Genomic DNA, 24,271 nt, shown 5'->3' with positions numbered 1-24,271 from the left:
TGCATTTCTGCTGCATAGCAGCGATCTTATGATTGCTGCTATGTAGCAGAGCCGAGCGTGTTGTACCAGTTTCTAGTCTCCCATGGAGGCTATTGAAGCATGGCAAAAGTAAAAAAAATGTGAAAAAAATAAAAAAATATAAAAGTTTAAATCACCCCCCTTTCGCCCCAATCAAAATAAATCAATTAAAAAAAAATAAAACCTACACATATTTGGTATCGCCGCGTTCAGAATCGCCCGATCTATCAATAAAAAGCATTAACCTGATCTCTAAACGGCGCAGCAAGAAAAAAATTAGAAACGCCAGAATTACGTTTTTTGGTCGCCGCGACATTGCATTAAAATGCAATAACGGGCGATCAAAAGAACGTATCTGCACCGAAATGGTATAATTAAAAATGTCAGCTCGGCACGCAAAAAATAAGCCCTCAACCGACCCCAGATCATGAAAAATGGAGACGCTACGAGTATCGGAAAATGGCGCATTTTTATTTTTTTATTTTTTTTTTTTTAGCAAAGTTTGGAATTTTTTTTAACCACTTAGATAAAAAATAACCTAGTCATGTTAGGTGTACATAGGAAATATAGGAAAACTGACTGTACAGCAATCTAGTCTGAACTGTACTATTTACTATGTACTATTTTTTCTGACTTGAACGCCCCGCCCTTCACCATGCTGTGATTTTAATTACATCCAAACACAGTTGGTTCCGACCTTCCTATAAATGCAGGCTTTACCATGTTATTAGCCATAGGTAAGTGTTCACACTAGGCAGACAGGTCAGGTACCCATCCGATTTGAGATTATCTTGATGTTTGGTGGATGGGCTCACAATTTTTGGGCCAAATCTTGTGCTAAGCATCTCATGTGTTTTTTTCATAGATTTCACAAGCCATTATGCTATTCACATTTCATGTATCGCACATTTCCTTGCTTTAGTACAGTAAAATTGAGTGCAGCCATTGATCTATTTGCGATATGTCTTTTTTGGTTATGTACCAGTTCAGACTAGATTGCTGTTCAGTCAGTTTTCCTATATTTAGAAAATGAAATCAGTGACCACAACGGAACCTGCTCTTCCTCTTCATGACCTGTTGGTGGGCACTGATAGGCATATTGATGACCTAGCCAACAGGTAATTCTATGGTGGCTCAGTGGTTAGCTCTATTACCTTTCAACGATTGGGTCCTTAGTTCAATTCTGGCTAAGGTTGGAGTAATTCTACCTCTCAGTTGTACTTTAGATATTGCAAATGGACCCTCTCTAGTTTTTCATTACATGGCGGTAGGCACTGATAGACATATTGATGACCTTGGTCTTGTAGTAAATCTCCCTTTCCTCCATCCAGGGTAATATTAGTGATATATCCCATCTGGTGCTCGGGGTCGGGGACACCATGGGCCTGTGTGATTTCAAATGCCAAGGCTGAATTTCAGCCCCAGTCCGTACCTGAATATGGACCGTGCCGATATCACATAAATACACATATATACACACAGCTGGTATCAGTAATATAACTTATTGCATATAGTGATATGGATTATTCAGGTATAGCCTTGGCTTCTCCTGGTTTATTATGATGTGCGTGGAGCTTTTGTAAGACAGGTATTTTCTGGTATACCGTATTTTCCGGATTATAAGGCGCACCGGATTATAAGGCGCACTTTCTATGAGCGCCTTATAAGCAATCTTGTTTCATATATAAGGCGCACTGGATTATAAGGCGCAGCACATTACCATTAAATAAACCATTGCTCAGACTGCAAGTCAAAATTTATTACACTTTTTAACAATAACTTGCAACTGGTTCAGCTGTAATTGCAAATCAAAACGTTTACCGTACTTTTTCAGTTCATTCCTCCACCAGAAATCCATCAAATCCGTCATCTTCAGTGTCGGAGTTGAACAGTTGGGCGATTTCGGAATCAAGCATGGGGTCCTCCTCTTCATTATCCGAGTCGGTCTCGTTGCTGCTGCTAGGCTCTTCAGTGGTGATTCCAGCCTTCCTGAAAGCTCTGATGACACTGGAGACTGATACATTCTTCCAGGCATCCACGATCCACTGGCACATAGTGGCATAACTCGCACGGCGTTGCCTCCCTGTGTTGGTGAATGTGTGGTCACCTTCTGTCATCCAATGCTCCCATGCAGCTCGCAATTTAACTTTAAATGACCTGTTGATGCTGATATCTAGCGGCTGGAGCTCTTTGGTTAATCCACCAGGGATGACAGCAAGCTCCGAATTAGTTTTCTTCACTTGGGCTTTGACAGTATCGGTCACGTGGGCGCGCATCGAGTCACAGACCAATAGGGATGGGGATTTGTGAAAAAAGCCACCCGGTCTCTTGACGTAGACCTCCCTCAGCCACTCACTCATCTTCTCCTCATCCATCCAGCCCTTTGGGTTAGCCTTAATGATGACACCAGCAGGAAAATTTTCTTTAGGCAAAGTCTTCCTCTTGAAAACTACCATGGGTGGTAGTTTCTGGCCATTAGCCTGACAAGCGAGAACTACAGTGAAAGATGACTTCTCATTTCCTGTGGTACGTATAGATATCGTACTGGTCCCTGTTTTCTCAACAGTACGGTTTACGGGGATATCGAAAGTGAGGGGAACCTCATCCATGTTAATAATGTGTTCTGGCTGGATATTCTTTTCATTTATCTTGGTTATGCAGTAGGTGCGGAAAATGGCCAGCTTCTCTTCATAATCCTTTGGTAATTGCTGGCACACAGTAGTTCTGGTGCGAATGGAGAGATGACGCCTTTTCATGAAACGAAAGCACCATGAAGGACCTCCTCGAAAGTCCTTGATCTCCATGTCACGTGCTAAAGCAGTGGCTTTGAGTCGAATAGAGACAGTGGAGACGCTTCTACCTGCGTTTCTCTGTTCCATAACCCACTGTTCTATTTTGTCCTCCAACTGTGGCCACCTTGCTTTGTTTCCTCGGAAACTCAGTTTGGTCTTCTTTACTTGGCGGAGGGCATCTTCTTGTTTTCTCCACTTACGCACCATGGATTCATTAATGTTGAATTCTCTTGCAGCTGCCCTATTTCCATGCTCTACTGCATAACTTGTAGCTTTAAGCTTGAAACCTGCATCATAAGCATGTCTCTTAACAGGAGGCATTTTTTGGGGTAGTGGGTATAGTTAACGCTAAAACACAGATATATTGCAAGGATCCTGCGCACAGAGCTGTAAGTATCACTCAGTGTGGCTCCTGACTACGGTGGCCGTAATGCTCAATCCATTTATGGATACTGTAAAAACCCAAGTGAAGAACCCTGACGAAGAGGTGCGTCCCACCTCGAAACGCGTTGGTTGAATCTGACCCTTCGCTGCTTCCGTAGCTAGTGACGTCACTGCCAGGTCGAGCGGCCGACTGATATCGGCCACCGTCCTGTTTCTTGCGTGCATCCAGTGTCGCTACCGGCCGGGGCGCCTCTGGCTCTGCACTGCCCACACCTCCTCCGTCCTACCCGCTGATCCGGAGCGGCGCAGCAACCCTGCACGCCGGTCACATCCACCCTGCGGCCAAAGCATCTCTTCCGCCCCACCTGCTGTATAGGAACGTCACGGGACCCCTGCACGCCAGCCTCATCAACCCTGCGGCTGAAGTAGGTAATCCTCTACCCTTAAGCAGGTAGATGTGAGTAAATATTAATACTGTTGGAGCTAGATTGTGCTGTGGAACCAGGTGCCAATTAGGGGCGTAATATAAGCGTGCACTTTATTTGTACTTTCACTTTCACTTCGGGCCCGCAGCCAGTTGGTCTTATATATACCAATAGGGTATTCATGCACTAGTAGCCTCCTTAGTGGGGCGGTTATAGCGCGGTATTTTTTTGTGTTTGTCCAAGTGAAGAATAAATTCATAGGCGCACGGGGGGGAGGAGCATGGTGGTGCTGTGGTATGCCGCCGCCGACCCCTGCCGCCCACGATAGAGGTAAAGGATCCTGTATGAACCTCTCTCTTTACTGTTGGGTTCATATATAAGGCGCACTGGATTATAAGGCGCACTTTCTATTTCTGAGAAATTCTCAACATTTTATGTGCGCCTTATAATCCGGAAAATACGGTACATTAATGTATGGGCACAGCTGATATCTTTTTGCATATAAAGATATACACTGTTCTGGTATACTTGGGCATCCTCTGGTACGCAATTATATATGTACAATTTCCTATATGTAGTGATATGCACTATGCTTGTAAGGGTGCGGTCAAGCGGACTTCATGTAAAGAAACAGTTACAGACAAGTTAGTTGTAAAAAAAAAAAAAAAATGACTTTTTTAACTTTACAAACTCTGGCACAACAAGCTGGATAGTCCTGAATCTCATATAAGGCACAAGACCTTTTTGAGCTACTTATTGAAATTTCCTGCTCTATTCCTGGCCCTACTCGTAAGAGACCTACCTTAACTGACTCTTACCTACTATGCTTCCAACAGGTGGCGCTATAGAGTTAAGTCCTCTTTTTCTCAGAAGAGGCAATTTGCATATTTAATTTCCCAGAGGAGCTTTGTACGGCAAATAAGCCTCCTTACCTTGACAAGCCAGAGATGGTATGTCACTCTCCATAAGGAGAAACGATACCCCTTAGACCCCAGTCCAGAGCCTCTGACCTAGCCAAATCAGTTCTCATGCTTTGCTCTGACGAGGGCCAACAGCCCGAAACACCATGTCTGCGAATTGAGATACTGATTTGGCTTTTATCCTAAGTCATGTTGCACGACTCGTTAGAGGGTTGATTGTGACTTGTAGGATCGCTACTTCCAACAGGTGGCGCTATAGAGCTAAGTCCTCTTTTTCTCAGAAGAGGCAATTTGCATACTACTATGCTACAGTAATAAGAAGCAGTAAAGTCTCTGAAGAGCTCTTGAAGGATGTGCCATTAATGAGAGACTGCCATCTGCTGGCCAGGCTAAATCAAGCGGAAACAAATTGCTGAAATATTTGCAGGGGAATGACTTTGTGTGCTGAACCTGATCAGGTGACACACGGGAAGACCTTTCTTGATATAAAAGCCCTGCTCGCCAAACCGCAGACAGATTTGTTGACAGAGAAGAGAATGGAGCAGACGCACTCCAGGGATGTCACTGTTGCCAACGTAACAGGCCTCAGCGGAAAGTCTATAACATCCAGGTGTCAGCCATTGCCTGACAAGGCCTGGCTTCTGCACAGGAGGACTTCGAGTTCCATCTGCACTAGTCGGGACATGCCAGTAAAAATCAAGAGACCAGACATCACGCGTCAAGAGCCAAGGCCTGGTCCACTCTTGACAGACTTCTGTGAACGGTCAAGCCAAGAAGATCCAAGAGGAGACTGCAACAGGCGGGACACGCCTGCGACTGCGAAAGAACAGTGCATGTGAGCAGGGCCGTCATTTCCACCAATCCACTACAGTACCGGGGTTGGCTGACATTAGGCTCTCAAGTTGGGAGGGGGCCGGTTGGTGCATGGGAAGGTGAACGGGCTTTGATAGACTACATCAGAGAGAGACTTGCGGCTTAACGGGAAAACCCGGTGACCCCCCGCTAGGGCCAGATTTGCAGAGTTTCTGTTGTGAACAGAACATTAATGTTAGATAGAAACTTACTTTCCTTTTCTAAGTTTATTGTTATCTTTGTTTAAATGTTTTAATCTGCCTAGTTACTAACACTAATTGTCCAGATGCACTTGAAGTCACTGTATATAAATAAAACTATAATGATCCCAGACTGTTTCTGCCTCGTGTATCTGTGCGTTGCATCCAGACACCCACATTACACTGCCATAAAGTTCATTACAGCACAGTGCTAATCCAAGCAGGTCATACTGCAGACCTCGGACCAGCCAACTCCCTGCTAAACACTATTCACTAATCAAGGCAACCCCATTCACTAATCCATCTTAAAGGGAACCTGTCACCCCCAAAATCGAAGGTGAGCTAAGCCCACCGGCATCAGGGGCTTATCTACAGCATTCTGGAATGCTGTATATAAGCCCCCGATGTATCCTGAAAGATGAGAAAAAGAGGTTAGATTATACTCACCTGGGCGGGCGGTCCGATCCGATGGGCATCGCGGTCCAGTCCGGGGCCTCCCATTTTCTTAACATGTTGTCCTCTTGTCTTCACGCTGCGGCTCCGGTCCAGGCGTACTTTGTCTGCCCTGTTGAGGGCAGGGCAAAGTACTGCAGTGCGCAGGTGCTGGGCCTCTCTGACCCTTCCCGGCCCCTGCGCACTGCAGTACTTTGCTCTGCCCTCAACAGGGCAGACAAAGTACGCCTGCACCGGAGCTGCAGCGTGAAGACAAGAGGACGTCATCATAAGAAGATGAGAGGCGCTGGACCTGACCTCGACACCCATCGGACCGGACCTCGACACCCATCGGACCGGACCGCAGCGGGAACGCCCCTGGGTGAGTATAATCTAACCTCTTTTTCTCATCTTTCAGGATACATCGGGGGCTTATCTACAGCATTCCAGAATGCTGTAGATAAGCCCCTGATGCTGGTGGGCTTAGCTCACCTTCGATTTTGGGGGTGACAGGGTTCCCTTTAACCCCGATGTGAATTGAGTGCCACTCAACCCACCTTGACTTCTTCCTTCGCTGACTTCTTTTACAGCCCCAGCGGAATCCCCAGAACTGGCCTCACCACAGACTGAAAAAGCAGTTGAGCGCACACCCTTCAGCAGCAGATTTCAAAGAGTTCCACAAGCTGCTCTCTTTTGCATCTAGACTACCCTAAACCTCTACTCTCTCATAAGGTCAGCTCATTATTTGCTCTTTGTTACACTGTCCAACCTTTGCTATGTGATATTAAGGTTAAAATTTTACCCAATGGGTTTCCTGAAGAACACAAGGTGATCCATTGGGCAGTGCCTCCACAGAACCTGCATGACAGTCCACAGCTTCTGTCCTGTAATAGATAAGACGCTTCAGCTTCCAGTTCATCACAATTAAGGTACCTTCACACGAAGCGACGCTGCAGCGATAGCGACAACGATGCTGATCGCTGCAGCGTCGCTGTTTGATCGCTGGAGAGCTGTCACACAGACCGCTCTCCAGCGACCAACGATGCCGAGGTCCCCGGGTAACCAGGGTAAACATCGGGTTGCTAAGCGCAGGGCCGCGCTTAGTAACCGGATGTTTCCCTGGTTACCAGCGTAAAATGTAAAAAAAACAAACAGTACATACTCACCTTCGCGTCCCCCGGCGTCCGCTTCCTGCACTGACTGACTGAGCGCCGGCAGTAGCAGGGCACAGCGGTGACGTCACCGCTGTGCTGTGCTTTCACTTTCACTTTGCGGCGCTCAGTCAGTGTGGGAAGCGGACGCCGGGGGACGCATGTAAGTATGTACTGTTTTGTTTTTTTTACATTTTACGCTGGTAACCAGGGTAAACATCGGGTTACTAAGCGCGGCCCTGCGCTTAGTAACCCGATGTTTACCCAGGTTACCAGTGTAAAATATCGCTGGTATCGTTGCTTTTGCTGTCAAACACAACGATACACGGCGATCGGACGACCAAATAAAGTTCTGAACTTTATTCAGCGACCAGCGACATCACAGCAGGATCCTGATCGCTGCTGCGTGTCAAACTAAACGATATCGCTAGCCAGGACGCTGCAACGTCACGGATCGCTAGCGATATTGTTACAAAGTCGTTTCGTGTGAAGGTACCTTTACCCCAGTATACCAGCCTGACCTCCAGATCACCGACACTCTTCAAATATACAAACCCCAGGACTAAAGGCCCCGTCACACATAGCGATTTACCAATGATCACGACCAGCGATACGACCTGGCCGTGATCGTTGGTAAGTCGCTGTGTGGTCGCTGGGGAGCTGTCACACAGACAGCTCTCTACAGCGACCAACGATCAGGGGAATGACTTCGGCATAGTTGAAACTGTCTTCAACGATGCCGAAGTCCCCCTGCAGCACCCGGGTAACCAGGGTAAACATCGGGTTACTAAGCGCAGGGCCGCGCTTAGTAACCCGATGTTTACCCTGGTTACCAAAAAAAACAAACAGTACATACTCACCATCTGATGTCCGTCAGGTCCCTTGCCGTCTGCTTCCCGCTCTGACTGAGTGCCGCCGTACAGTGAGAGCAGAGCGCAGCGGTGACGTCACCGCTGTGCTGTACTTTCACTTTCACTTTGCGGCGCTCAGTCAGTGTGGGAAGCAGACGGCAAGGGACCTGACGGACATCAGATGGTGAGTATGTACTGTTTGTTTTTTTTTACATTTACGCTGGTAACCAGGGTAAACATTGGGTTACTAAGCGCGGCACTGCGCTTAGTAACCCGATGTTTACCCTGGTTACCAGTGAAGACATCGCTGGATCGGTGTCACACACACCGATTCAGCGATGTCAGCGGGACCTCAACGACCAAAAAACGGCCCAGGCCATTCCGACACGACCAGCGATCTCACAGCAGGGGCCTGGTCGCTGGTACGTGTCACACATAGCGAGATCGCTACTGAGGTCGCTGTTGCGTCACAAAACTTGTGACTCAGCAGCGATCTCGCTAGCGATCTCGCTATGTGTGACGGGGCCTTACTCTTAACATGGACCAACTGCAAGTTCTCCTGACACCACATGCTGACGATCTGAACACTGGCCCTTTGTGCTCAACCACTCATTATCAGCTTCTCTCTGTCCCTTCTTCTAACAAGCCTGTGGTGCAACATTCTGGCGTTTCAGTGTACCCTCCTACGTCAGTGTCAGGCTTTTCCTGGTCATATGTTGATGTCCCTCTTCTTCTTAGCCAACAGTATAGCATACTATATATTATAGGATCACCTAGTGAGGTGGATCCTTTAAGCCTCAGGTCCAAGTGGGCACATGGACCTCAGGCATTTGTTTATCAGGGACGAAGGCATGTGTGGAGCGAGGTCTTGGAACACTGGAGATCACAGGAGCACAGGTGCAGAGAGGATGCAGGCAAGTCCAAAAGCAATAAGACAGCAGGTATGCAAGTTCACAAGGCAGATGCAGACCAGGAGCTGATAGAGCAGCAGCACAAACAGAGCACAGGACTAGGAGTCTTAATACCTAAACACAGATGATGTGATGGAAGCACGCCAGTCCACTTGTAAAACCCAATGTGGAGCATAGCAAAGGGCAGCAGCCATACGGGAAGGTGGCGAAGCAATGCCGAGCCGAGACAGGTGCATAGCAATATATTTACTTCGCATAAGCAGGACAAGAACAAATAAACTATAAAGCAGTACTTGTGAAACAGCTAATTAGTTTCTCATACAACTAAACAGTCTTTGACGAGAAAACGTTATGGGTGATTCTTTAAGGTATTTAAGGCAGAAATCTGGAGTAAACACCTCAATAAATTGCAATATTTTTGCACAACTCAGAAGTTGCGCAAAAAAGGTGCAACTTTTGGCATCTACATGCCAGCCAATATGGGCATAGCAGGAGCTGGACAGGATGTGGTCATGCCTGTCTGTCAAATGCATCATAAGTAACACCACTAAAGTGTTGTAACTTACTCCGGGAATGTTCGCCAGTCCGCGAATGGTGTACATTTCTGGTGGCAGCACATGCTGGGTAACAGACATGTCCAATTCATTAAGCAATGCACCCTTTTGTACATAGAGTTGGTAACAGTTATTTGTGATAGCCCTACCCTCTTTCCTCAGGGACACAACCGATCATCTCACCAAAAGACATGATATTCATCTTGAACCTGGGACAATTCTCACATCAATTGATGTAGAGTCATTGTACAACAGCATTCCACATGTGAAAGGGATTTGGACTGTGCAATATTATCTCAGTACTAGGGCGACCCACCTGACATCACACAACAGGTTCCCAGTAGAATTCCTGAATTTTGTTCTTGGTCATAATTACTTTGATGGCAGGTACTACAATCAGCTCAGGGGCACAGCGATGGGGAGTCCATGTGCCCCACATATGCCAACTTGCTCATGGGCTGGTGGAAGGATGCAGTGGTGTTCCAGGTTCGAGGATGTCACATGGTGTCCCCACATACAATTTTGGAGATGGTACATTGATGACATCAATACTCTTTTCTTTTTTAGGAGGTATCAAAGGAGATGTTTTGGTTGATATTGGAACTGGACCATCGATCTACCATCTTCTCTCTGCCTGTGAATCTTTTCCACATATTATTGCCACTGACTTCACAGATAGTAATCGCCAACAGCTGGAGAGATGGTTGAAAAGAGAACAAGGAACCTTTGATTGGTCAGAGATTGTGAAGATTGTTTGTGACCTGGAAGGCAAAAGGTAGATTGTTTATTTACTACACTTAATATTTCTTATCTAATTATCTAGGACCTAATGATTCTTAACAATTCCCATAAAGGAACTAACAGTATACAAAAGATGCATATTGATGAGATTCTGGCCCACAAATGCATCTCTGAAGATGTTCCTGTGGCCTCCACTTCAATGGAAGATAACCATGCAGAGTGGTAGCCTTATTTTAGTTCATATGACACATGGAGAAAAAGAATGGGGCAACCTAATTTGGCCCTAAATCTTTAAAGGCGTTGTCCTCTACTAGGACAACCCCTCTTGATCTAAATGTTAGCCTGATAAAATAAAAAAGCTCAAAGTCACCTCCGGTGCTGTCGTCGTTTCAACTGTGTTGGCACTCGTGGTCCCGGGGTTCTCATGTGGTTGCTGTGACACGTGACCCCGGCGCTCAATCAGAGCTGGCATAACAGTCTCTACTTTCGGACGCTTTGAAAACAAAGATGAAGCAAGGGCTGCAGCTGATCTCTAACTTCCTCTTCATGTTAAAAACATCCAGGGACAGTGATGACAGCGCTAATTGGGTGCCCAGATCACGTGTCATAACAACCGCACAAGAGCCCTGGGACCGCGAGCGCCAAAACCGACGGAACGGAGCCAGCATCCGAGGTGGGCATTTTTTTTTTTATTTAATCAAGAAGGGGTTGTCCTAGTAGTGGACAACGCCTTTATTGGCATCAGTAGTTGAATTTGTGGTTGCATTTATTCCATGTACACCCTTACGTTGAAAACTTTCCAACATAGAAAAAGTGACTATGGTCTGAGATAAACACCTAGAGAACTTCTGGACATCTCTAAACATGAAGAAGACTTTTATATACTGTAGCTAATTGTTTCCATTAATAAGATATTTTAATTAAAGGTAACCTATCACCAAGTTGGTCCCATATGAAGTAGGGCCAGCACCTGTACGCCCTCATGTACACCAGTCTAGTTACCAATATGCTCTGCATAGCAGAAAATATAGCCTTCATTATACTCACCTACTGCTTGGTCCAGTCCGATGGGCACCTCTGGTCTTGATTTGGGGTCCCACGTCATCCACACAGTGTCTTCCATTGTGCTCCTGCATATATAGTCTTCTCTCTGCCCTGCTGAGGGCAAAGTACTATAATGCGCATGTGCGTGGAAAGGCCAAAGAGTGCCGGTGCATGTTCACTACATCGGCAGGGCAGAGAGAAGAACACTTATGCAGGAGCGCGATGGAGAACATGTTGTAGATGACGTAAGATACATCATCTACATGAATCAAGAAGGAGGATGGAAATCGCTAACGAGAGGAGGCACCGGATCAAGACCAGAGACGCCTATTGGACCGGACCGCCCTGTAGTTGAGTATAATGAAAGCTCTGTTTTGTGTTATGCAGTGTGCATTGGGGACTTATGCATTCTAGCTTACAGGTGCAGACCCTACTTTATATGGGAAAACCTTGGTGACAGGTTCCCTTTGAAAGAAACCTACATGAAATATCTTAAGCTCAACAGAGTAGACAGGGATCTAATATTAATGATTTACCGTATCTGGTTTTGCTGTGGACTTCAATTTTTTTTGTAACATTTTTTTAATATAGAGATAATTGGGAGGAAAAAGAGAATAAATTACGATCCAGAATCCATAATGTCTTGAAGTGTGATGTAACGAAGAGTAATCCACTAGATCCCGCAGAGATTCCCCTTGCGGACTGCCTGATCACAGCGCTATGCCTGGAAACGGCCTGCAGAGATATTGATGCATATTTCTGCTCTTTGAAAAATATCACAACCCTTTTGAAGCCTGGTGGATACTTGGTCTTGATTGGTGTCCTTGGAGATTCTTTTTATAAGGTGGGAGAGAAGACTTTTTTTTGTCTACCATTGGATGAGCAGACAGTGAGAAACGCTGTCACAGATGCTGGATACAGTATAAAGGATCTGGAGGTTTATTACATCTCTGATCAGGCATCATGTGCCCATATCACTGATACTTATGCCAATATTTTCCTTGTTGCACAAAAAAATGAGACTTAATCAATCTTCCATGTACCATGAAGAAGAGATTAGTATATATGTTATGAGGTGAAAAAGTTTATCGTAGAGCTTTGTCTCGTGTAAAGCTATTAAAACAGATTTTTAAAATTCCATGTCTTATCCCATTCCTGCAGTGGTTTCCTAAGAGGAGGTGTCTTCTCTTGTAATTGACATAGATCCTCAAAATGGGAGCTTTTCATCACCCACAAAGCTAATGGGTTGTTTTACGGGGGGGATTTAGTTTGCTTATTTTATGCTAAATGAAGTCAACGTACAAGACAGAGGGGTAACTTGCATCTCCAAGGGCCCCCCAATATAATCTGCAACATGACCGCCAGCTAACATCTGTATTTATAACACTGATTTATTCTTATGTAGTCTTCAGACATCCAGGCAAAGGTGCAACTAAAACACTTTTGCAACCCCTAAATCTATGCCCCTGATAGAAAGTAAAGCGTTGTGATGGAGATGTCAACCTGGTGGAGCCATTCACAAGCTGGTATGAGAGCAGGAGCATGTATCAAATGGGCAGGGCTGCCACCAGGAATTTCAGAGCCCCGTACTGGCAAAATTTGTCCAGACTCCACCCCAGCATCATCTCCATCCCTCAAACCTTCCACAGTACCGCCGTCCACTCTTGGAAAAACTCCACTTCTGCACATCGCCTTCTTCAATAACACATTAACAGTTCCCATCAAACACCATATCACACACATAGCAATCAACTTTTGTTTTGCGTATGTCAGTGACCAGGTAACACAGGGCTCAACAGTGCCATTATTCACAGGAGTTCTGTATATAGTGTACAGGTAATGCAGTGATCACCAGTGACATAATACACAGGAGCTCTGTATATAGTGTCAGTGTACAGGTAATACAGTGATCACAAGTGACATTATACACAGGAGATCTGTACCTAGTATACAGTGTATAGTGTCAGTGTACAGATAATACAGGGATCACCAGTGCCATTACTCAAAGTAGCTCTGTATATAGAGTACAGGTGAATCAGGGATCACTAGTGTCATTATAAACAGGAGCTCTGTATATAGTATATAGAGTCCAGGTAATACAGTTATTGCTGATGACATTATACACTGAAGTTCTGTATATAATGTCAGTGTACAGGTAATGCAGAGATCATCAGTGAGTGACATTATACACAGGAGCTCAGTATATAGTGTCAGTGTACAGGTAATACAGTGACTCACCAGTGATTATACTCAGGAGTTCTGTATATAGTGTATAGTTTACAGGTAATGCAGTGATAACCAGTAACATTATACAAAGGAGCTCTGTATATAGTGTCAGTGTAAAGATAATACAGTGATCACCAGTGACATTATACACAGGAGATCACAGGAGCTCTGTACATAGTATACAGTGTATAATGTCAGTGTAAATGTAATACAATGGCTCACCAGTGACATTCACAGGAGCTCTGTATATATTGTACAGGTAATACAGTAATCACCAGTGACATAATACACAGGAGCTCTGTATATAGTGTACAGGTAATCCAGTGATCACCAGTGCCATTATTCACAGGAGTTCTGTATATAGTATATAGTGTAAGTATACAGGTAATACACTAACTCACCGGTGACATCTCTAGTTGAAGTAATTTATTTTCGCTTTTCTTCTTAATCCAGAGCAGACTGCCATCACTTCTTCCGGCCAGGCCTTATCTCTACAGAAAATAACAAACAGTTACCTAGAGCCCCGCTTCCAGAGCACATTCCGCACTTTTTCCCCAACTTCTACGCTATGCAGCTGAATACAGACATACACCTACCATTAATATACATTTGGTTATTATGCAACTTACCATTCTAAATGGAAATTGTAATCCACCAATGTGCCCCCACTAACTGTAAATAGCCACTTTCCCTACCCAATATACATAATTTAATTAGCACTTGTACTCTTTCCCACAATTCATTACCAGTCATACCCCTGCATCCTCAAGGCCCCCCGCTCTGCACCTCCTGCTCCACCGATTCATTATATTTACATGACATCCTCAACCCCAATTTTATTATGTCCTCTCTCTCTCCCACCCTCTATTCATCATCAACCGCTCTCCCCCCACCCTCAGTTCATCATTTGCTCTCCCCCACCCTCAATACAGCACCATTTTCTCTTCTCCATCCTCAATATATCATTATTTGCTGACCCCACTTCCAATTCATCATCTTTTGTTGTCCCCCAACCTCTACCTTCAATTGATCATCATTTATTGTCCCCCATCACCCAGTCTCAATACATCATCATTTACTCCCTCACCCTCAATTTATCATTATCATTTGCTCTACACACCTCCCACCTTCAATTCATCATTTGAAGTCCCCCACCCCAATTCATCATTGTTTGCACTCCCCCACCTCAATACATCATCATTCACTGTTCTCTATCCTACATCCTCAATTCATCATCATTTTCTCCCCCCCACACACACCCAATTACTGTATATACTCGAATATAAGCCGACCCCCCTAATTTTGCCACAAAAAACTGGGAAAACTTAATGACTCGAGTATAAGCCTAGGGTGGAAAATGCAGCAGCTACCGGTAAATGTCAAAAGTAAAAAATAGATACCAATAAAAGTAAAATTAATTGAGACATCAGTAGGTTGTGTTTTTGAATATCCATATTGAATCAGGAGCCCCATATAATGCTCCATCAAGTTTATGATGGCCCCATAAGATGCTCCATATTAAAATATGCCCCATATAATCCTGCATAAAGGTTAATAATGGCCACATAAGATGCTCCATAGACACATTTGCCCAATATAATGCTGCACAAATGTTGATTATGGCTCCATAAGATGCTCCTTAAAGTTTATGATGGGCCCCATAAGATGCTCCATACAGACACTTGTCCCATATAATGCTGCACAAACCTTGATTATGGCCCCATAAGATGCTCCATACAGACATTTGCCCCTTATAATGCTCCACAAACATTAATTATGGCCCCATAAGATGATCCATAAAGTATTTGCGCCATATAGTGCTGCACAAATGATGATTATGGCCCCATAAGATGCTCCATACAGACACTTGCCCCATTTGCTGTTGCTGCGATAAAAAAAAAAATCATATACTCACCTCTCATCGCTCAGGCCCCCGGCACTTTCAATATTCACCTCTCCTGGTTCCGGGCGCCGCTCCATCTTCAGCGTCTTCTGCACTGACGTTCACGTGACCTGAGCGTCACTGCAGAAGACGCTGAAGACGGAGAGGCACCGGAAGGAGCAGGTGAATATCGCGCAGCACTCCCCGTTATACTCACCTGCTCCTGCTGCGGTGCACTCCCTGTTTCCTCGGCGCCGCAGCTTCTTCCTGTATTGAGCGGTCACCGTTACCGCTCATTACAGTAATGAATATGCGGCTCCAACCCTATGGGAGGTGGAGCCGCATATTCATTACTGTAATGAGCGGTACAATGTGACCGCTCAGTACAGGAAGAAGCTGCGGCGCCGGGGAAGCAGGGACCTGCAGGGCCCACGCCAAGAGAAGGTGAGTATAATTAGACAGCCCCCGCTCCCCCTCCCCTGCCAACCCCTGGGTATGACTCAAGTATAAGCCGAGAGGGGGACTTTCAACCCCAAAAAAGGGGCTGAAAATCTCGGCTTATACTCGAGTATATACGGTAAGTCAATTTATTAAAAGAAAAAAAAAAGCTTTTCATACTTACGGCTTATACGATACCCTGTAAGCGCAGCTCCACTTCTGGTATTCTAGCGAGTGGTGCGCATACGCAACGTCATTTTTGCAGACGCCGTCATGAGCGCATCACAGAAGAGGTGGAGGGAGTTTCTCTGGACCTACCCTGCTGTTCTGTCTTGACAGCTGTACAGCACCAGGAAAGCTCCCTGGGCTGAGATGTGCGCCGTCTATGGTGCACCATACTTTATTATACCATGGAGTCCGGTGAGCAGAAGCAAAAGGGGGGACTTCTTTTTCTTTTTAATGTACACTCTGCACCCCATCTTGACTGTAAAAAGCAGAAATGTAGACATTTTTGCAAATTTAATAAAAAAGAAAAACTGAAATATCACATGGTCATAAGTATTCAGACCCTTTGGTCAGACACTCATATTTAAGTCACCGTCACATGCTGTCCATTTCCTTGTGATCCTCCTTGAGATGGTTGTACTCCTTCATTGGAGTCCAGCTGTGTTTAAATAAACTGATAGGACTTGATTTGGGAAGGCACACACTTGTCTATATAAGACCTCATAGCTCACAGTGCATGTCAGACCAAATGAGAATCATGAGATCAAAGGAACTGGCGAAGGAGCTCAGAGACAGAATTGTGGCAAGGCACAGATCTGGCCAAGGTTACAACAGAATTTCTTCAGTACTCAAGGTTCTTAAGAGCACAGTGGCTTCCATAATCCTTAATTGGAAGAAGTTTGGGACCACCAGAAGTCTTCCTAGACCTGGCCGTCCAGCCAAACTGAGCAATCAAGGGAGACGAGCCTTGGTGAGAAAGGTAAAGAAGAACCCCAAGATCACTGTGGCTGAGCTCCAGAGATGCAGTAGGGAGATGTTCCACAAAGTCAACTATCACTGCAGCCCTCCACCAGTCGGGACTTTATGGCAGAGTGGCCCGACGGAAGCCTCTCCTCAGTGCAAGACATATGAAATCCTGCATAGAGTTTGCTAAAAAAAACACATGAAGGACTCCCAGACTGTGAGAAATAAGATTCTCTGGTCTGATGAGACGAAGATAGACCTTTTTGGTGATAATTCTAAGCGGTATGTGTGTAGAAAACCAGGCACTGCTCATCACCTGCCCAATACAATCCTAACAGTGAAATAATGACCCTAAGCACACAGCTAGAATAACAAAGGAGTGGCTTCGGAACAACTCTGTGACCATTCTTGACTGGCCCAGCCAGAGCCCTGACCTTATCTCAATTGACCATCTCTGGAGAGATCTGAAAATGGCTGTCCACCAACGTTCACCATCCAACCTGACGGAACTGGAGAGGATCTGCAAGGAAGAATGGCAGAGGATCCCCAAATCCAGGTGTGAAAAACTTGTTGCATCATTCCCAAGAAGACCCATGGCTCTACTAGCTCAAAAGGAGCTTCTACCCACTACTGAGCAAAGGGTGTGAATACTTATGACCATGTGATATTTCAGTTTTTCTTTTTTAATAAATTTGCAAAAATTACTACATTTCTGTTTTTTTTCAGTCAAGATTGTGTGCAGAGTGACATTAATGAGAAAAAAAGCACTTGTTTGAATTTAACAAATGGCTGCAATGAAACAAAGAGTGATAAATGTAAAGGGGTCTGAATACTTTCCATACCCACTGTATATATGCCACATGAAATGCTGAATTATACAAGTCAGCCTATACAGAGATAGCCAATATAGAAAAAAAGGAAAAATATACTCTATATTCGGTCTGGTGCGACCTTGCCTTGCTGTGAAGGTTGCACACTGGCGCCCCTGCTCGGATGTCGACTCACCCTAACTTCTCCTATAAGGCCCTGAAAGGGGAGGAGAAAGATAAAGAAAAAGGTGAGTGACCTTATAGGCAACTTGTCAGCAAGATTGTGCACAGTAACCTCTAGACACTGTCAGGTCAGCGCCGTTATACTGATTAAAATGATACCTTGGTTGATTAAATCCGTCTTGTGGTTGTTGCTTAATCTTTACTTTCAGTTTTGTGTTAATGATATTATGACTCCAACTATAAATATCAGTTCAATTCTACATCTATAAAATAACGCTGGGAGCGTCACTCTGTCCGAAGCCTTTATAGACTGTGCAAGCGCCGGCGCAGTCTGGACCCCACAGAGTGACGCTCCCAGGAGATCGCGGTATGCGTAAGCACTGAACGCACACCGCGATCTCCAACGGAGAAGCAGGGACGAGCCAGGAGGGTGAGTATGCAATATTTACCTGTCCCGGCGTTCCACCGATGCGCGCTGCTCCATCCTCTGCCTGTGACGTTCAGTTCAGAGGGCGCGATGACGCGCTTAATGCGCGCCGCCCTCTGACTGAACAGTCACAGCCAGAGGATGTGGAGGATGGAGCAGCGCGCATCGGTGGAACGCCGGGACAGGTGAATATAGCAAGTGCCGGGGGCCTGAGCTAGCGGCGACTCCGGCACCTGACCCCCACAGCGCGCCGGTGTCCCCGCCTGCTCAGGCCCCCAGCACTCGGCGCCCAGCACAGCCACGCACAGCCGTCCGCACTCACCACAGCCACGCACAGCTGCCCGCACTCACCACAGCCGCCCGCACTCACCACAGCCACACACAGCCGTCCGCACTCACCACAGCCACACACAGCCGCCCGCACTCACCACAGCCGCCCGCACTCACCACAGCCACGCACAGCCATCCGCACTCACCACAGCCACGCACAGCCGCCCGCACTCACCACAGCCGCCCGCACTCACAACAGCCACGCACAGCCATCCGCACTCACCACAGCCACGCACAGCCGCCCGCACTCACCACAGCCACGCACAGCCGCCCGCCCGCACTCACCACAGCCACGCACAGCCGCCCGCATTCAGCACTGCCACGCACAGCCGCCCGCACACACCACAGCCACGCACAGCCGCCCGCACTCAGAACCGCCACGCACAGCCGCCCGCACTCAGCACCGCCACGCACAACCGCCCGCACGCAGCACAGCCACGCACAGCCGCCCGCACTCACCACAGCCACGCACAGCCGCCCGCACTCAGCATTGCCACGCACAGCCGCCCGCACTCAGCAACGCCACGCACAGCCGCCCGCACTCAGCACAGCTGCCCGCACACAGCGCCGCCACGCACAGCCGCCCGCACTCAGCGCCGCCACGCACAGCCGCCCGCACTCAGCGCCGCCACGCACAGCCGCCCGCACTCAGCGCCGCCACACACAGCCGCCCGCACTCAGCGCCACCACGCACAGCCGCCCGCACTCAGCCCGCCACACACAGCCGCCCGCACTCAGCACCGCCACGCACAGCCGCCCGCACTCAGCACCGCCACGCACAGCCGCCCGCACTCAGCACCGCCACACACAGCCGCCCGCACTCAGCACCGCCACGCACTCAGCACAGCCGCCCGCACTCAGCACAGCCGCCCGCACTCAGCACAGCCGCCCGCACTCAGCACAGCCGCACTCGGGCAGTAGAGCCGGAGAGAGAAAGATGGGAGCAACATACGGCAGAATGGAAACAGGAACAGGCAGAATGGGTGCAGCACATTACAACAGAATGGGGGCGCAGGATGGGAGCAGCACATGATAGAATGGGGGCACAGGATGGGAGCAGCACATGACAGAATGGGGGCGCAGGATGGGAGCAGCACATGACAGAATCATTGTGCACGATGGGAGCAGCACATGACAGAATGGGGGCGCACACATGACAGGATGGGGGTGCAGGATGGGAGCACATGACAGGATGGGGCGCAGGATGGGAGCACATGACAGGATGGGAGCAGCGCATGACAGACGGGGGCACAGGATGGGAGCAGCACATGACAGAATGGGGGCACACACATGACAGGATGGGGGTGTAGGATGGAGCAGCATATGACAGGATGGGGGCGCAGGATGGGAGCACATGACAGGATGGGGACGCAGGATGAAGCAGCACATGATAGGATGAGGGCGCAGGATGGAGCAGCACATGACAGGATGGGAGAGCAAGATGGGAGCAGCACATACCAGTATGGAGACCATATACCAATATAAATGCTCACACCCGGGCGTAGAACGGGTTCAATAGCTAGTCTAATATAATCATATTGACTCAATTGTACCTAATCCCAGTTTAGCACAGTGAGTCAACTATTTGTCAATAATGATTATACGGACACAAAGTGGAAAAAAGAAAACCATATACAGTACAGACCAAAAGTTTGGACACACCTTCTCATTTAAAGATCTTTCTGTATTTTCATGACTATGAATATTGTACATTCACACTGAAGGCATCAAAACTATGAATTAACACATGTGGAATTATATACTTAACAAAAAAATGTGTGAAACAACTGGAATTACGGTATGTCTTATATTCTAGGTTCTTCAAAGTAGCCACCTTTTGCTTTGATGACTGCTTTGCATACTCTTGGCATTCTCTTGATGAGCTTCAAGAGGTAGTCACCGGGAATGGTCTTCCAACAATCTTGAAGGAGTTCCCAGAGATGCTTAGCAGTTGTTGGCCCTTTTGCCTTCACTCTGCGATCCAGCTCACCCCAAACCATCTCGATTGGGTTCAGGTCTGGTGACTGTGGAGGCGAGGTCAAATAGCCCTTACACAGCCTGGAGGTGTGTTTGGGGTCATTGTCCTGTTGAAAAATAAATGATGGTCCAACTAAATGCAAACCGGATAGAATAGTATGCCGCTGCAAGATGCTGTGGTAGCCATGCTGGTACAGTATGCCTTCAATTTTGAATAAATCCCCAACAGTGTCACCAACAAAGCACCCCCACACCATCACACCTTCTCCTCCATGCTTCACAGTGGGAACCAGGCATGTAGAGTCCATCCGTTCACCTTTTCTGCGTCACACAAAGACACGGTGGTTGGAACCAAAGATCTCAAATTTGGACTCATCAGACCAAAGCACAGATTTCCACTGGTGTAATGTCCATTCCTTGTGTTCTTTAGCCCAAACAAGTCTCTTCTGCTTGTTACCTTTCCTTAGCAGTGGTTTCCTAGCAGCTATTTTACCATGAAGGCCTGCTGCACAAAGTCTCCTCTTAACAGTTGTTGTAGAGATGTGTCTGCTGCTAGAACTCTGTGTGGCATTGACCTGGTCTCTAATCTGAGCTGCTGTTAACCTGCGATTTCTGAGGCTGGTGACTCGGATAAACTTATCCTCAGAAGCAGAGGTGACTCTTGGTCTTTCTTTCCTGGGACGGTCCTCATGTGAGCCATTTTCTTTGTAGCGCTTGATGGTTTTTGCTACTGCACTTGGGGACACTTTCAAAGTTTTCCCAATTTTTCGGACTGACTGACCTTCATTTCTTAAAGTAATGATGGCCACTCGTTTTTCTTTGCTTAGCTGCTTTTTTCTTGCCATAATATAAATCTTAATAGTCTATTCAGTAGGACTATCAGCTGTGTATCCATCAGACTTCTGCACAACACAACTGATGGTCCCAACCCCATTTATAAGGCAAGAAATCCCACTTATTAAACCTGACAGGGCACACCTGTGAAGTGAAAACCATTTCATCCATTATAAGTTCATGCTAAAAACATACAACTCTGCCCTTCACCTCTCCAAACAAACCTATTTCAACACCCTCATCACCTCACTGTCCAATAACCCTAAACGTCTCTTCGACACTTTCCAGTCCCTACTCAACCCAAGAGAGCAGGCCCCAACCACAGATCTCCGTGCTGACGATCTGGCCAATTACTTCAAAGAAAAAATTGACCACATTCGACAGGAAATCATCTCCCAATCTCTTCAAACCAGGCACTGTCCTCCCTCCCCAACTGCATCTAGTTCACTCTCTGACTTTGAACCAGTTACTGAAGAAGTAACTCCTCGTGTTCTCTCCCTCTACTAACCTACCTTTGCCTGACATTGCCATCTCCGTGTGCGGTTCCACCAATACTCCCAAGCAACATGCCCGCTGCCTTGGGGTCATCCTTGATTCCGAGCTTTCATTCACCACCCACTTCCGATCACTGGCTCGCTCTTCTTATCTGCATCTCAAAAATATTTCTAGAATTCGCCCTTTTCTTACTTTCGACTCTGCAAAAACTCTTACTGTCTCACTTATTCATTCTCGTCTGGACTATTGTAACTCTCTACTAATCGGCCTCCCTCTTACCAAACTCTCCCCGCTCCAATCTGTCCTGAATGCTGCTGCCAGGATCATATTCCTCACCAACCGTTACACCGATGCCTCTACCTTGTGCCAGTCATTACACTGGCTACCCATCCACTCCAGAATCCAGTACAAAACTACTACCCTCATCCACAAAGCACTCCATGGCTCAGCACCACCCTACATCTCCTCTCTGGTCTCAGTCTACCACCCTACCCGTGCCCTCCGCTCCGCTAATGACCTCAGGTTAGCTTCCTCAATAATCAGAACCTCCCATTCCCGTCTCCAAGACTTTACACGTGTTGCGCCGATTCTTTGGAATGCACTACCTAGGTTAATACGATTAATCCCCAATCCCCACAGTTTTAAGCGTGCCCTAAAAATGCATTTGTTCAGACTGGCCTATCGCCTCAACGCATTAACCTAACTATCCCTGTGTGGCCTAATTAAAAAATAAATAAATAAATTAAAAAAAAAAAAAAACATAATCAGGTTCCTCGCATCGTGTTCTCATACACTTTATGCAGTCAATAGCCTCTGTGTCTGTACTGCTACATACTTAGGCTGTTAACTGGTTCATGCAGCTTTACATGAACACCCGAGCCTTACACTATGGCTGGTCCAAATAACTGAAGCAATTGTTACCATCCACCTCTCGTGTCTCCCCTTTTCCTCATAGTGTGTAAGCTTGCGAGCAGGGCCCTCATTCCTCCTGGTATCTGTTTTGAACTGTGATTTCTGTTATGCTGTAATGTCTATTGTCTGTACAAGTCCCCTCTATAAGTTGTAAAGCGCTGCGGAATATGTTGGCGCTATATAAATAAAATTATTATTATTATTATTATTTCCGGTGACTACCTCTTGAACCTCATCAAGAGAATGTCAAGAGTGTGCAAAGCAGTCATCAAAGCAAAAGGTGGCTACTTTGAAGAACCTAGAATATGAGACATATTTTCAGTTGTTTCACACTTTTTTGTTAAGTATATAATTCCACATGTGTTAATTCATAGTTTTGATGCCTTCAGTGTGAATGTACTGTACAATTTTCATAGTCATGAAAATACAGAAAAATCTTTAAATGAGGTGTGTCCAAACTTTTGGTCTGTACTGTATATATCTTTGCTAATAGTAACAGATTATAGTGATATCAGCTGCCCCACGATGGAGGTGTCCTCATGCTGTATTCAAAGCCTCCAAACAGTATGCTTATTTCTCAACGCGTTTCACCCCTCTTTGGGTTCATCAGGAGAGCATGCTTAGCAAGTAGCGATTAGAAAGCAATATGATGGACTTAGCTTAAATCATAGTCACAGATCCAGTCTAGCTGTAGTGGGTGGCACAGTGTCCTTCTATATTCACCAGTAGGTCAATGTATGCCATGAGTAGTAGTGATAAGTGATCTTCCATTTGTACTTCCATCTCAGAGTTCCTCTTCTCGTTCAAAGTGTGCTTAGCCGCGGTGAAGCGCACTGCTTTCTAGATCGTGTATGCGCACTCAGTCATTTTCTATGAGATTAACCATCATGATTACTCAGCTGATTTTACTTGTTGACTGTTCTCCTTACTGCGCGTGCGCGCCTTATAAGTCTGGTGGATTGTTACGTTTGCGCATGTGCCTTTGATAGACTGATGTTTAGCACTCAGTGCTTTATTCTCAATCTAATATGGGAGATTGGAGCCGACATGTAGAAGCTCCATTTCAGTAGTTAGTCATAGGGCATGATGAGGTGCAACTCCCAGTTGTGTTTTTCATTAGTATGGTATATTTTTGGGTTCCATATTTAAAGTTGATTGCACATATATGGCGGAAGGGACAAAAAAAATTCACCCATGGTAATAAGTAATTTAATAAACCTGTACTTATAATATGGCCAATAATAGATGTACGGTATAAAATGTAAATATCCAAAATAAATTATGGCCAGAACCTCTTATGGTTAATGGGCCATTTTGATAGATTTTATCTCAGAAACTCAGAGATCCAGTGAATTTAATAATCAATTCTGATGGCAGCTACAGGATTAGATGTATTTTGTGGGGGTATTGTATAGTTGTAGAGTAAAACCTATATGAAACAGCCAAATTGTGGTTGGTCATTGAGGACATCCGGTTTGCCACTTTTCAAGCGGTAAGTTTATCTGGTCTCCTTT

At 46.2% G+C, this 24,271-nt stretch overlaps 1 protein-coding gene across 2 annotated transcripts in view; it reads left to right on the top strand.

Moving 5' to 3' along the window:
- Positions 1–24,271, top strand: part of LOC143768898 (nicotinamide N-methyltransferase-like) — a 43,107-nt gene that overhangs the window by 4,817 nt on the left and 14,019 nt on the right. Inside the window, exons 2-3 of one of the 2 annotated variants that reach the window (XM_077257513.1) lie at positions 10,058–10,265; positions 10,795–10,904. In XM_077257513.1, coding sequence (XP_077113628.1) covers positions 10,058–10,265; positions 10,795–10,904 — 318 coding nt within the window. Of the gene's footprint in view, positions 1–10,057; positions 10,266–10,794; positions 10,905–11,866; positions 12,408–24,271 lie in introns of those variants that run through there. The other variant, XM_077257514.1, reaches the window with a different exon arrangement.

The sequence above is a fragment of the Ranitomeya variabilis genome, chromosome 4 (genome assembly GCF_051348905.1).
Source record: "Ranitomeya variabilis isolate aRanVar5 chromosome 4, aRanVar5.hap1, whole genome shotgun sequence".
In the NCBI taxonomy this organism is placed as follows: domain Eukaryota; kingdom Metazoa; phylum Chordata; class Amphibia; order Anura; family Dendrobatidae; genus Ranitomeya; species Ranitomeya variabilis.
The sequence above is the reverse complement of the archived record's forward strand: the minus strand, read 5'-3'. Positions and strand labels throughout refer to the sequence as shown.